The sequence below is a fragment of the Vulpes lagopus genome, chromosome 11, assembly GCF_018345385.1.
Source record: "Vulpes lagopus strain Blue_001 chromosome 11, ASM1834538v1, whole genome shotgun sequence".
In the NCBI taxonomy this organism is placed as follows: Eukaryota; Metazoa; Chordata; class Mammalia; order Carnivora; family Canidae; genus Vulpes; species Vulpes lagopus.
Genome location: NC_054834.1, coordinates 95,478,253 through 95,493,000, shown reverse-complemented (window position 1 = coordinate 95,493,000; position 14,748 = coordinate 95,478,253). Strand labels below are relative to the sequence as shown.

The following is a 14,748-nucleotide window of genomic DNA, read 5'->3' as shown; positions in this document are numbered from 1 at the left end:
AGAAGAAGGTGAAAACCACACAACTCATTTAATGTGGCTACTATAACCAGATACCATTATATCTATTATAATGGCCAGACAAGATATAATAAAAGGAAAAAAATTACAGGTATGATTCTCTTAAGAGTATAGATGAAGAACTCCCAAATAAAATACTTGCAAATGAATTCAGCAACACATAAGAAAAAAATTATCTCATAACTAAGTTGTTTATTCCAGAATGTAAGCATGCTTCTCCATAAGAAAAGCTATCATTGTAAATCATCAAATTAATCTATTACAAGAGAAAAAAGCATATGATCATCTCAAAATATCACGAGACCTATCAATTTACTGCAAATACTTTGGCAGTTTTAAAGCATGCCCAAATACTTTGTGAATTCCAATCAACAGAATATAGTGGAATTGATGACTTCCAAGAGTAAGTCATAAAAATAATAGCTTTTTTCTTGGCTGTCTTTATCTTTGGATCGCACCACTCTGGAGAACCTAACATTCTGCAAGCATACTCCAGCAGTTCTGTGGAGTGGCCCATGTAGATAGGAACTCAGGCCTCTCACTAACAACAGTCAGCACCAACTTACCAGCCATGTGAGTAAGGCACCTTAAAAGCAAATCTTAGCACAAGGCAAGCTTTGAGATAACTGCAGCTCTGACTGACATCTTGACTTCAATGCTATGACACACCCTGAGCCAGAACCACTCAGCTAAGTCACTACCAAATTCCTAATAGACAGAAACTGAGAGATAATAAATGTTTATTATGGTTTTAAAAAATTCAAACTGATACAAAAAGAAATGGAAAACTGGAAGAGACTATAACCTTACAAAGAGATCTGAAATGGCTAATAACCTCTGCTCTCAACTAACCCTTGGGGAAAAAAATGTAATCCCAGGCAGTTTTACAATTGAATTCTACCAAGTTTTAAAGAACAGGTAACATCTATCCTTTATACAAACTGTGCTACAAAATAGCAAAAGGTAAAGCTGTCCAATTTATTTTAAAATCACAACCATTGGGGCACCTGGGTGGCTCAGCGGTTGAGTGTCTGCCTTCGGCTAAGGTCATGATCCAAGGGTCCTGGGATCAAGTCCAACATCAGGCTCCCTGTGGGGAGCCTGCTTCTCCCTCTGCCTATGTCTGCCTCTCTTTGTTTCTCATGAATAAATAAATAAAATCTTTTAAAAAAATAAATAAAATCATAACTATTAAGGCATGGACAGTACAAGAAAGATAAATTCACTTAGAAATATATATATATAAAAATTGTAAATAAAGTATTAGCTAATCTATTTAAAAAATACACCCCAAATCTCTGCCACCCCTAGAGGTGATTAGTAATTAAATGAAAAAAATCAAGCATGTCTTCTGTTTTTCTAACAGGAAATTCATTTACAGTAACCAAATAAATCTAATTACTGAGGGAAAATTCTCCATTACAGAAGAATTTCAGACAATAAGTACAGATGGAATGATGGAATTATAAAAACAATTCTGCAACTCCTAATTTAATATCTGATTTAGATAAGAATTACCAAGTAGTATTAAAATCATTTGGTAAAAAGTTGATGAAGAGGTGAATATTCACATGGTGCCAAAGTATCACCTCTAGATACTACCTGATAATCATAAGGAAAATAAAAATATAACTATGATGGAGAGACCTTGCAGTCACAATTGTAACCTAGTAATCAATCTTAGCATCACCAATAGCCCAACAACCAGGCATATGGGCTACTGATGTGATATAACAAGAAGTACAAAGAATCATTTATGAGATACTCTTGCCAAAGATGTTCAACCTGAACCAAACAAGTTTTTTAAGTCTAATTTCCAGTTGAGAAGAAATACAAAAGATAGAAGAACAAAAGCTAAATATGAGAAAACCATCATATAAACCCAGAAGGTGGGACATTCTAGAGACCAGCCCGCTCTCTTCAAAAACTTGATGCCATAGGGCAAAAAGTAGTGGGTGGAGAATCTTCTATATCTAAAAAATCTAAAAAACATATCACTAAATGTAGCGTATGGTGCAGCAAGATTTGGGTGAGGGGAAAGTTTAATTTTTTATAGAGGAAGAAAAATTTATAAAACTAGGGCTATTTTGAAAAAGAAGAAAAAAGAGGGGTGATTTCCTATATCAGAAATTATGACAGAATACAAAGCCATAGTGATTAAAACCATGGGTTAATAGTATAGAACCAGACAAATTGGATCAACAGTAAAAATACAGAGCCCAGAACTGTCATGAATATATGGGAACTGATTGTATGACAAAGTTGGCATCAGATATCAGTGAGAGAAAAGATGAACTATTTAATAAATAGTACTGAGAAAATTAACTAACTATATGGAGAAAACTAGACTGGATCCCTAACTCACACTATATTCAAAAATATAACCCAAACATCTAAAGGTGAAGGCTAAAACTATAAAGCCTAATAGAAAAAAATGTAGGGGGCAGCCTGGGTGGCTCAGCGGTTTAGCGCTGCCTTCAGCACAGGGTATGATCCTGGAGACCTGGGATCAAGTCCCACGTCGGGCTGCCTGTGTGGAGCTTGCTTCTCCCTCTGCCTGTGTCTCTGCCTCTCTCTCTCTCTCTCTCTCTGTCTCAGTCTCTCATGAATAAATAAATAAAATCTTAAAAAAAAAAAAAAAAAGAAAAAATGTAGGAAAATATATATTGTGTCCTCAAAGAAAGGATTTCTTAAAAAAAAAAAAAAGACCAAAAAGTACGAAAAAGGGTTATAATTGGCAGCTCTATTATCAAAATGAAGGATTTGAACATATTAAAATGAAGGATTAGTTTCAATGAAAGATACTATAAACAGAGTTAACAGACTGAGAGAAGGCTTTTTTTTTTTTTTAGAAAGACTAAAACAAAGAAGTCCTCTCCTAAAATATACAAGGAACTCCTACAGCAAGAAGATAAAGAACTCCAATAGTAAATAGGTTACAGATATGAATATGCAATTCATAGAAGACAAAAAATAGATATTTGAGAAACCATCAACCTCAGTATAAAAATATAAATTCATATTAAAACATTTTGATATACTACTTTATATCCATCAAATTGGCAAAAACTGGAAAGTTGAATAAAATCAGGCGATGATGTAGATATGATAAAATAGTCACTTTCTCATTCACTGGCATTAGGAGGGTAAACCAGTAGTCATTCTTGAGAGTGGTACGTAGAATCTAATAAATGTAAGTAAGCTAAAACATAATAACACAGCAAGTCAATTCTTATGCATACACCCCAGAGAAACTTTTCCACAGTTCTCAATGGGAAAGTATATATTCTTTATAGTATTGACTGTAATAGCAAAGCAAAGAGATAGAAGCAATCTAAGTACATATTACTTGGGGAACATATAAGTAAAATACAATGGAATATTATGCAGTCAAAAATTAATAACTAGATCTGTACTTAGCAACATGGGTAGGTCTCAAATACTGCTTGACAAAAAGGTACAAACAAAATGATACAAGGCCATTTATGTATATTAAACATACAAACACACACATATGAAACTCTGAAATGTGTAAACACATGTAGGACAGATCAAAAGTTAAAAACGCAAGAATGGGTGCTTAATGCAGACTGGGAAGGGAAATGAAATTGGAGATGGGGAAAGAGGGAGAAACACACACCCCACCCCCCTTGAAGAATGGTCTTTCAAGACTTGATAATGGAGGAGGGCCATGAAGTGAAAAATATGAGCAAGTGAATTCAGTGAAACTGAAGTCCTAAAAACAGAAAAGGAAAAAAAATTTCTGCAGGAGAAAAAGAAAGCCAATGACAGAAAAACTGATCAAAGACTATCCAACTAACAAGGAACTTGGTTTAGTTACTATTTTAACAATGCTGGTTCTGATTGATTTACTTTTAAAATTGCAATATACAATGTAAACTTATTAAATACATATAAATTAATATATTTCAATCTTCAAATTCTGCCATTAAGAAAAAAAGCAAATGACCTGAAAGCTTTTTCATCTTGAAACCTTCTAGAAATATCTGCTCTAGAAATAGTTGTGTTGTAGTTTCACAACAGGCAAATAGCAGTTACTATTTCTGGTATTTATCCCCTTAACTAGATGGAATTAGCCCACAAATGAACCCTAAATGACAAAGGCCATGTCAAACTAAAATACTGTGTAACAGCGTCCAGATCAGAATTATTTTAAGCAAGCACCTAATGCTTTCTGACATGTAATTAGATTGTTTTCAGTATCTCTACTATTTCAGCTTTATGGTTTAGTACCGTTATCATAATGAATAGCTAAAAAAAAAAAGAGCAAGTCAAATTGCTGCCAAAATAAGCTACCAATACTATTTCCCTTATTAGCAGTGAAATTAGAAGGCTATCTTTTCCTTCCATTCCTATACCTCTAAATACAAAAAACCCTTTTAGAACTTTGATTTATTATACCTCTTTTTAACCTACAGAAAAAAATACAGAGTTAAGATAAGGAATCACAGTCATCTTTGAACTAAATACAGTATGGCACAGAAAACCTGTTCAACAAATGTTGAAATAAATTACTGATTTAATAAGACAAGTCAATTGGTTGTTCAGTGTATGTTAATAAGTACACTTAATCTTGCAACCCTTTTAAAAAAACAAAATAATCATATATTGGCACATGTGAAAAAATATAATTCTGAATAAATTATAAGATCAATCATTTTTAAGAGACAGAAATAAGAAAAATATGCTGAATATATTAAAGTCGATGCATTCATCTCAGATACACCTGAGCTGAATAGCATCTATTCTTAGGTCTTATAAATGGATATATTCTCATCCTTACCAATGGGGGATTCTGGAGTCAGCCCCATGCTTTGAAGCAATGCTTCTGCTTCTCTTCTTTTTTTTTCAAGATCTGATTCTTCTTGCACAGGAGCGACTGCTTCCTTCTTCTGATCAGTCTAGATTTTTAAAGTTAAAAACTTAAATTTACATAGGGTATGAAACATTTCCGTTTGCAAAAAAAAAGTGTATTTTAAATAATATACTAATACTGTATACTCTGGGGGATAGACTGAGTTTTGAACACACATATTAAATGAAAACCATTCTCCATAGAGTTCTAGTATGTAATCTCCAAATGATTCATAATCAAGGAGTTCCCATAAAAGTTTTTACCTAAGAGATAAATTCAAAAAGTACAGTCAACTTCTATTTATCTATAGTTTGAAATTGTTATCCACAGTTAGGAATTGTGGAAACCTCCTCTAGTGGCACAAAAGCTTAGATATAAATATCACAACACTGTGGGAAAAAAAAAGATTAAATTATTTAAGAGGTAACAAATTTTAAGTAAATGGACAATGTGATTTGTTGAAAATCAGTATGAATATCTCAAACTTCTGTATGAAGTCTTCATTGTATTTATGCAATTTTATGTAGAAGATGTTTGTCAAAAATTCATCTGGAGAAAGGTTTTTATTTTTGTCTTTTTAAACTATAGGTCTTATTTTTATGACACTAAAAACATGGTTGAATTTGGTAAAGTTAAAATTCACTTTTGCATAACACAAAACATTTGTTATCAAAATTATTGTCAGCTGGGCAGCCCGGGTGGTTCAGCGGTTTAGGGCCGACTTCAGCCCAGGGCTTGATCCTGAAGACCTGGGATCGAGTCCCACATCAGGCTCCTACGTGGGAGAAGCCTACTTCTCCCTTTGCCGGTGTCTCTGCCTTTCTCTCTGTGTCTCTCATGAATGAATAAATAAAATCTTAAAAAAAAAAAATATTGTCAGCTTTTATTTCAGTCTCTTTTAGCAAAATCTTCCAGGTAAACTAGATAAGCCTCAATAATCTCAAAGCATCCAAAACATCTCAAATGAAATCTAAGCCTTCAAAGGAAAAGTTTTATATATAGACCTCAGATGCCTATTTTGACCAAACAACTATTACTCATACAATTATTTTGCAGTGAATTTTGTCAATCATTATATTCTATAATACCATTTTAACTTAAAGAGGTCATCAGTAAACTTCATCAAAATAGCCAAACAGGCTATATTATCAAGTTGACACTTTATCTGTATAAATAGCAATGTTATTAGTAGACTCATTGTTTAATACTATTAAATCATCTCTTGTGATGTTTCATAACTTTTAAATTAGCTATAAATCAGGTAGTAGATACCTCCAGGAGGCTATTTATGCCTCTTATAGCCATCTTTAGAAAACAAAAATCAAATACGTTCTCAGCACTGAAGGGTTTAAGGCTATATAGATACTACTTTGGAATGGTTCTGCCTATCGGACTCCTGTTTCTATCAGTTAACTTTTAATCAAACAGCTAACTTAAACCTCCAATGTTCTTATGATAATGTATCACACAAAATTCTTCAGTTTACAAGCCTTTACAACATCATAGCAATGCTGCACATAAATCATACTTTCAATTTTTCTGATTTTTCTTTTCCCTTAAGAGATTTCTAGAAGTCTTGGCTATTGGCTATCAAATAGAAAACCTTGGTACCAATGGCACCCTTAGGACAAATTATCTTACACTGACCATTTAAAACGTATCTGTGGTAACAGTATACAAATCTGTCCAAATAGTTGGGGAAAATGTACATATCAATGCAGGAACAAATAAAATAGCTTTAGCTCAGGGTCAATGTATATTTGCTGTACATGAAATGGTGATGTGAAAAATCAGAACACACAGGAGATTACTTACTAGAACTCTATTGAGAATGGTCTCTATTTAAGGTTGTATCAAACCTACTACTTGGTGAAAATATTTCCTGATGAAAGAGATAACAAACTCCCTAATCAATTAAATAACCTATTAGGTATTTTCTATTATTTATTCTGACAAACTGTTAGCAGTACAAACTGGCAAAACATTCAGATAACTAAGTTCAAAATCCAAACTAAGTTATGATATATATGCCACGTTTTCATGAATCATTAAAAGATAGATGTGCCTCACCTTATGTAATACACACATTCCTAGAAGAGAAATTACGTAAATTGGGCTTTTATAAATCAAATCCCCAAAATGCAATCAAATCTATATGAAATATTTTTATTCAGTAAAAAAAAAAATCATATTTTAATTTATCAGTTTTGTCATTTTAACATATCTGGTTTCTTTAAAGGAAAATTCACTTACAGTGCTATATTTGTAGTCACGACTGCTGGATTTTTAACTATTCTGAAAGTATTACAGAAAGGCATAACTATTTGAGATTAAATCCAATTATTTTACATTGTTTACTTAAAAAATAAAACATACTTCCTTTTTCTTCCTTTCTTCTTCTTTTCTCTTCTTTTCCTCTCTGATTTGGGCCAACCGCTGCTTCTTTCGTTCCAACTCTGCCTTTAATTCACTTTTGTCCGACATGTTTGCGACCTTAAAAAACATAATCATTGACGAATCATCATTACGTTGGTTAAAGTAGCTCTCTTTTAAAAAGTTAGTCTTCAAGAGGAGAATAATCTCAAGAAGCTATGAAAGTTCACTGCTATGGAAAGACAGCATATAAAATCTAATTTTTAAATATGGAAGCAGACGGGCACCTCGGTAGATCAGTGGTTGAGCAGTCTGTCTGCCTGCCTTTGGCTTAAGTCATGACCCCGGGTCCTGAGATCGAGTCCACATCAGACTCCCCTTAGGGAGCCTGCTTCTCCCTTTGCCTGTGTCTCTCATGAGTAAACAAGTAAAATCTTTAAAAAAATAATAATAATAAATATGGGGGCAGCCCGGGTGGCTCAGCCGTTTAGCACCGCCTTCAGCCTGGGGCATCATCCTGGAGTCCCCGGATCGAGTCCCGCGTCGGGCTCCCTGCATGGAGCCTGCATCTCCTTCTGCCTGTGTCTCTGACTCTCTCTCTGTGTCTCTCATGAATAAATAAATAAAATCTTAAATAAATAAATAAGCAAACAAACAAACATATATATTACTGAGACTTGAAGAAAAACATTATAAGGAAATTTATATAAATGAATATTCAGAATTGAACAAAGTAGCTAGCACACAGTAAGCTCTTTAATGCTCACATGCCCAAATTTAACACAATGTCTCCGACTATTAAGACCGAGAACAGGGCAGCCCGGGTGGCTCGGCGGCTTGGCGCCGCCTTCAGCCCAGGGCGTGATCCTGGAGACCCGGGATCGAGTCCCACGTCGGGCTCCCCGCATGGAGCCCGCTTCTCCCTCTGCCTGTGTCTCTGCCTCTCTCTCTCTCTCTCAAGAATAAATAAATAAAATCTTTTTTAAAAAAAGAGAGAGAGAGAGAACATGGGCTGTAGGACGGAGATCAAATCCACGGCCAGAGCTCTGCACTCATCCCTAGAAATCTGATAAAAGACAATATCCGGTCAGACAAAAATTCCCATAAATTCGAAAACTGGCGTGTAACAGTAGTAGTTGGGATAAGCAAAAAACCACAAAAATTACCACTAGCTTACTAAATATACTCAAACTAAATACATTTAGTCTAGTCAAAGCCCGACAGCAGCAAAGTCTGACCGGCTCATCCTCCCGGGCCGGAAGCTCCGTGACTGACAAGTCCACTTTCCCGAAACTACAAGGAGGAGAACGCCTCTGGAATTTCGGGCTACAGCCTCCACGTCTGGGCGCTTTCCAACATGCGCGGTGCTGTCAACGCCGTGTCGTGATGACTTTTACTTATAAAATGGAGCAAGGCGAGAAGGAGTCACTCTCCCCCCGAGGTCACGGCCAGCAGGGCGCGGCCCAGGCAGGGCGCCTGGGAGAGGCGGCCTGGGGCGCCGGGCGAGCCCCGGTGGGTCAGGAGAGGCAGCGGAGGGCAGCGGAGGGCAGCGGGGCGTGTCGTCTCCCCGGCCTGCCTGAGTCCCCGCGCGGCTCTCCGCGCTCTCCTCCGGGAGCCCGGCCGGGCGGCGCGGGCAGCGGGCACCGCCACCCCGCCCTCGGGGCCCCGACGGCAGACAGCAGGCGGAAGGGCCTCAGGGAAGCACAGCAACCCACCTGTCAGCTGGCGGGATGGGAAAGAGTCCGCCCGCCTGCAACCTCCGCGGAACGTCCGTCTCCCTCACTCCCAACTCCCGAGAGTCGCCGCCACTAGCTCCGCGGCTTCCCGAAGCACACAAAGAGGGATGGGCGGCGGCTACTACGGCGAGAGCTTAGGGACAAACGGCTTCAACCCGAAGGAGGTCGCTCCCAGAAAGAAGGGGTGGGGCCCTGCGGCGTGAACGGCAGCCCCGCGGTGACTCACCTATGTAAAGCAGAAACCAAGAGACAAGAGAAAGGACTCAGCCAGCCGAAGGACCCGAAGTGTCTGCACCTGGCCAAGACTGCAAGACGCCTGAGGTCTACGGGCTGAGTAAGCAACCGCACCGCCCTCGCCTTACAGATGGACTGGATCACGGGGGAGAACTACAAACCCCAGCGGCAAGGGAAACCTGCGAGCCACGAGCAATGCATTCTGGGAATTGTGGTCTATGGTAGTCGCGAAGCATGCTGGGACATGTAGTGTTTTTCTGAGCTTGCGGTTTCTGACTTCGAGGCCTTCTATCTTCAGTACTCCAAGGAGAAGCTTCCAGCGCTTCCCTTTAACGTACTGTGGTCCGTTGCTCAGTGCTATGTGTTATGTATTTTACACACACACACATATATGTCATATATATATTATGTCATATATATTATTAATATGTCATAAATATATATTAATATATGTATTTTACACGTGTCATATTAATAACATGGCATTAACACATATATTAATATATATCAATACTATATATTTATATATGTATTTTACACAATATATGTCATATATTATGTCATGTATATTAATATTATGTCATATATATTGGTATGTATTAATATATTAATGTCATATGTCATACATATTATTAGTATATGTGTGTGTTGTATATGTTATGTGCATGCATGCACATGTGTCATATAATAAGATCTTTCACTCAACATTAGCCAGATCTTATGGATTATTTTCAGGTGGTGAACTTATGTATTACACTGCACATGAAAAACATTTTTTTAGGATATATGCACCAGTTTTAGGAGGAAAAGTGCCTTATAGTTGTTTCATGTGGCATCTTAGGCAATATCTAAAATATAAACCTAAATTTTGAAAATGTAGTGTAACCCATTCTGTCAAAAATGTGACCATTTATCTTTAAATAGGAAAAGATTCGTAAGTCTTGGTTTTTACTAGCATTCTTGGGCTTTTGTAAACTTGACTAGCTGGAGTGTTAGAGTTATGAAAATTAACAGTAGGGGTGGCGCAGCGGTTTGGCGCCTGCCTTTGGCCCAGGGCGCGATCCTGGAGACCCGGGATCAAGTCCCACATCGGGCTCCCTGTGCATGGAGCCTGCTTCTCCCTCTGCCTGTGTCTCTGCCTCTCTCTCTCTCTCTCTCTCTCTCTCTCTCTCTGTGACTATCATAAATAAATAAAAATTTTTTAAAAAAAGAAAATTAACGGTAAAAACTTCTTTTTTTTTTTTAAGGTAGATGTGGAGCCAATGCTGTGCTTGAACTCAACACCCTGAGATTAAGACCTGAGCTGAACTCTACAGTCAGGTGGTCAACCAACTGAGCCACCCAGGCACCCCAGCAATAAAGACTTCCAATTCCCATATTTTCTCCTAAATTTCATCACATACCCATGGAATGTTCATTTGAGTCTACAAATAAAATGACTACTGTTGGAATAAATAAATATAGATAAATAAATGTTTATCAGCATTGCAAATAATTCTCCAGTACTTTATTGCAGTGTGGTGGATAGCATTTTAATTTTCTCTCAAAGAATTTTTTTTAGAGATTTTATTTATTTATTAATGAGAGAGAGGGGGGCAGAGGGAGAAGCAGGCTCCCTACAGGGAGCCCAACGTGGGACTGGATTCCAGGTCTCCAGGATCAGGCCCTGGGCTGAAGGTGGCGCTAAACCACAGAGCCACCCAGCTGCCCTCTCTCAAAGAATTTTTTAAAAGTGAGAATTTTACACTATTTTTTTTAAGATTTTACTTATTTATTCATGAGAGACACAGAGAGAGGCAGAGACATAGAGGCAGAGTCAGGACTCAATCCTAGGACCCTGCAATCATGACCTGAGCCAAAGGCAGATGCTCAACCACTGAGCCACCCAAGTGTCCCAGAATTTTATTAAATTAAAATAAACCATTTTATACTATTGAAACCAAGCAAGAATGATTTCCACAGTTGTTAGGTTTTTAATATACAAAAAAAAGGAAAAGTCATTGGAATGTGAATTTACCAGACATGTATGGGGAAATATACATTTTAAATTTTCTTACTTAAATAAAGCATTATTTGGAAACAAAGCTAACACCAAAGCACTGTCTTTCCTACATTTTAGAGGGACATGGCCCAAACCTAAGATTAACCTTTAGGATTCAAATTCTAAGTCCTTGGGCCTGTGCCTAGTCTTCTTTATCTTACTGTGCCTATATACAAGATAAATATCGCAGAAATAAATTTGAGAAAGAAAATTCTTTGAATTTCAGGACTTTTCCCCATAACCTAAAATTTCAAAGGGCCTTATAACTGTGTTTTCTTTCTTTCTTTCTTTTTTTTTTTTTTTGGTAATGTTTAGTTTTCATTTATTAATTTAAAAACTTGCTATTGATTGCCTATCGTGTGCCAGGAATGGTGCTGGGTGCTGTATAAAAGAGCTAAAATGCATATTTCTGTCAGGACACTCAGTTTACCTAAACATTATGATGGGATTCAGTAGGGAAGTGATGGAAACACTCTGGAAAAGAACATTTTCAGAAGGAGGTAACTCCAGAGCTAAATCTTTGACTTTGGAAGATTGAATTAGTAGTTAACCAAGGAAAGAAGATGCAGAGAGTTGCCTTAGGAAGAGGAAAGAATGTGGCCAATGTACATAATATGAGAGAATAGACCACTGGAAAATATGGAAATAATTCAAAATGGCTGTAGGCGAGGGCGAAAACAAGAGAATGAAGCCACAGGCAGGGGCAAAGTCACATATCTCAGTTTAGATTTAGTCCTGGAGATGATGTGAATCCACCAACAGATTTTAAATACGAGGATGGTGTGGTAAATTTAGTATATTAGACATGTGACTTTCGAAGTAGTCTGAAAAGAGTCTGATGTGATGGCATTTTTGGCCTTCAAACTCATTTCCTACCCTTTGCCAATCTCTATGCCTCGGTTGGGGGGGAGTGACCTCAGCTTCTTTGATGATTCCCTTGTGGTTGGGTTTGACTAATGAGAGGCTTAAGCAAGGCTATCTGAAGACTGATGGAAGGTAAAATTTGGCATCTCTTCCCTACTTCTTCCCTCCTTTGATGTTATATCTCTGATAGTAGTAGTAGCTTCATTCCTTCCTGGCTACAGCTTTTGCATGTGGCCCCTCCTTAATGGCTCTTTCACTGGGCTCTGGAAACTTTATTTCCTCTTTTGTCTCTTTAGCATCCCCTCTGTAGCTAGTCTCCAAGTACTTCATCAAGTTTTGTTTTGTTTTGTTTTGTTTTTTGAGCTTTATCAAGTTTAATTGTTCACTTACCTCTGTCAGCCCTTCTGCAACTGGTCCTTTCATCATAGTATCTTCATTTGAACTCTTTGGGTGAATTTGCTTCCAGCTGAGACCCTAATTGATACAGCTTAGTTGGAGGGATAGGAGATGGAGAGGAGAGGCAGGATAGAGACTAGAAGCAGGGAATGTAGTTGGAATGCTTTTTGATAGAGCCAGAAACTACATGTGAATGAGCCAATGCATTTGCAGTGGGAATTAAGAAAAATAGACTGGAGAAATGTTAAGATTGTTTGAGACTTTTAGAGCAATAAAGCAGATTAGGTACTCCGATTTACCTTCCTCCTAAAAAAAAACAACTAAAAATGTAGGATAAAACACCCTCATTTTGCTTCAATGAGCTGGCAAGAAAGTAAACAGCACTTAGGATAAAATAAGGTGGGAACCTAAATGACATATGCCTAACTTGGTGAATTTTCAGAGCTTGTAGGCAGGAGATCACAAGAGTCAAAGCCCAAGGCCTGCCCTGGACTGCTATTTCAAAAGGAAACCTCTAAATATATTCTTTTTTTTTTTAAGGATTTATTTATTCATGACAGAGAGAGAGAGAGAGGCAGAGACACAGGCAGAGGGAGAAGCAGGCTCCATGCTGGGAGCCTGATGCGGGACTTGATCCTGGGACTCCAGGATGGCACCCTGGGCCAAAGGCAGGTGCCAAACCGCTGAGCCACCCAGGGATCCCCTCTAAATATATTCTTGATTTAAGAAACCTACCCCTACTCCTGGAGAAATGCCCAGCAACTTTGACACTGATGGGACGGGAATGAGGAAGCAAATTTCTGAGAATGTACAATCACAGGTGGGCCCTCACATGGCTTTTCAGCCTGAAATTTCAATACCTGGATGGTTCATAAAAACATGGGCTGAAAATTTGGTTTAAAGTTATCCAAACCTGTCATGTACTTAGCTGCCTAGGAGTAGCAAACATGAATCTTTTTGGAGGGACTCCTCTTATTCCAAGCTTTGAAGAATTCAACACTTTGAAGAATTCCGCACTGAAAATTTTCAAAAAATATAAGCTTAAAAATCACAAAACACACAAAGGAAGAAGGCAACAAAAGCAAGAGCCAAACAACCAAAACAAGATATGAGAATAAGACCCACAAAGACTTCAGGTATTAGAATATCAGACACCAAATATAAAATAAATATGGCTAACTATTGTAAAACATAAAGGAACTAAAAATATGACTAAAACAGCAGATTTAAAAAAGAGCCAATTAAATCTTCTGGAAATTAACAATATGCTAACTGAAATTTAAAAACTCAAGAGAGGGGGATACCTGGGTGGTTCAGCGGTTTAGCGTCTGCCTTCAGTTCAGGGCGTGATCCTGGAGACCCTGGATCGAGTCCCATGTTGGGCTCCCTGCATGGAGCCCACTTCTCCCTCTGCCTGTGTCTCTGCCTCTCTCTGTGTCTCTCATGAATAAATAAATAAAATCTTAAAAAAAAAAATTCAAGAGATGAGTTGAATATAGCTAAAGAGAGCAGTACTACCTTTACACCCAATGTTGGGCCTCATACTTTGGAGTCTGCTCTGAGGAATCTGAAATGGCTAACATGGCCAGTCATATGAAATCTATATGCCCCCTTACAGATCATACTTCTAACACCAGGGACGCTGAAATTCCCACCTCAAATAGTCAAGCTTGTTTCTGTTTCCTTATGTAGACCTCTTCTCTAGTTCTCTCCTCCTGAGGGTAGCCTGCACTCTCAGGGGGTGGCCAAGAAATGAGACTTGTAGGGCTATGATGGGATTTGGATTTGTAGGTTGGCTGCCTAAGTGTGTACATTAAATGGCCATTGCAGTATGGAATGGAGCTGAGGATAAAAAGAGAGAGGTTTCCGGTTAGCAGTTAAGAGTTAGCATATCCTACGCCATATTATAGGGCAGAGCTCTATGTATCCAAGAATTTTAAACTCAAACCTGTTTTTTGTCACGATGGGAGGGAATATATTTTATTTGATTCTTTATTAGTTTGATTTTTTGAAAATAATTTTTTAAAAATTTTTATTTATGATAGTCACACACAGAGAGAGAGAGGCAGAGACATAGGCAGAGGGAGAAGCAGGCTCCATGCACCGGGAGCCGGACGTGGGACTCGATCCCGGGTCTCCAGGATCACGCCCTGGGCCAAAGGCAGGCGCCAAACCGCTGCGCCACCCAGGGATCCCTATTAGTTTGATTT

General features: G+C 38.0%; 1 protein-coding gene across 5 annotated transcripts in view; it reads right to left on the bottom strand.

Annotated features, from left to right (window-relative positions):
• Positions 1-9,361, bottom strand: part of DYNC1I2 (dynein cytoplasmic 1 intermediate chain 2) — a 58,983-nt gene extending 49,622 nt beyond the window's left edge. For 4 of the 5 annotated variants that reach the window (XM_041722165.1, XM_041722167.1, XM_041722168.1 and 1 more), the window contains exons 1-3: positions 8,983-9,138; positions 7,271-7,387; positions 4,823-4,940 (exon numbers count right to left, since the gene is read on the bottom strand). In XM_041722165.1, the coding sequence (XP_041578099.1) occupies positions 4,823-4,940; positions 7,271-7,378 (226 nt within the window). In that variant the 5' untranslated portion in view covers positions 7,379-7,387; positions 8,983-9,138. Of the gene's footprint in view, positions 1-4,822; positions 4,941-7,270; positions 7,388-8,982; positions 9,139-9,229 lie in introns of those variants that run through there. The other variant, XM_041722166.1, reaches the window with a different exon arrangement.
• Between the last annotated feature and the right edge of the window lie 5,387 nt (positions 9,362-14,748).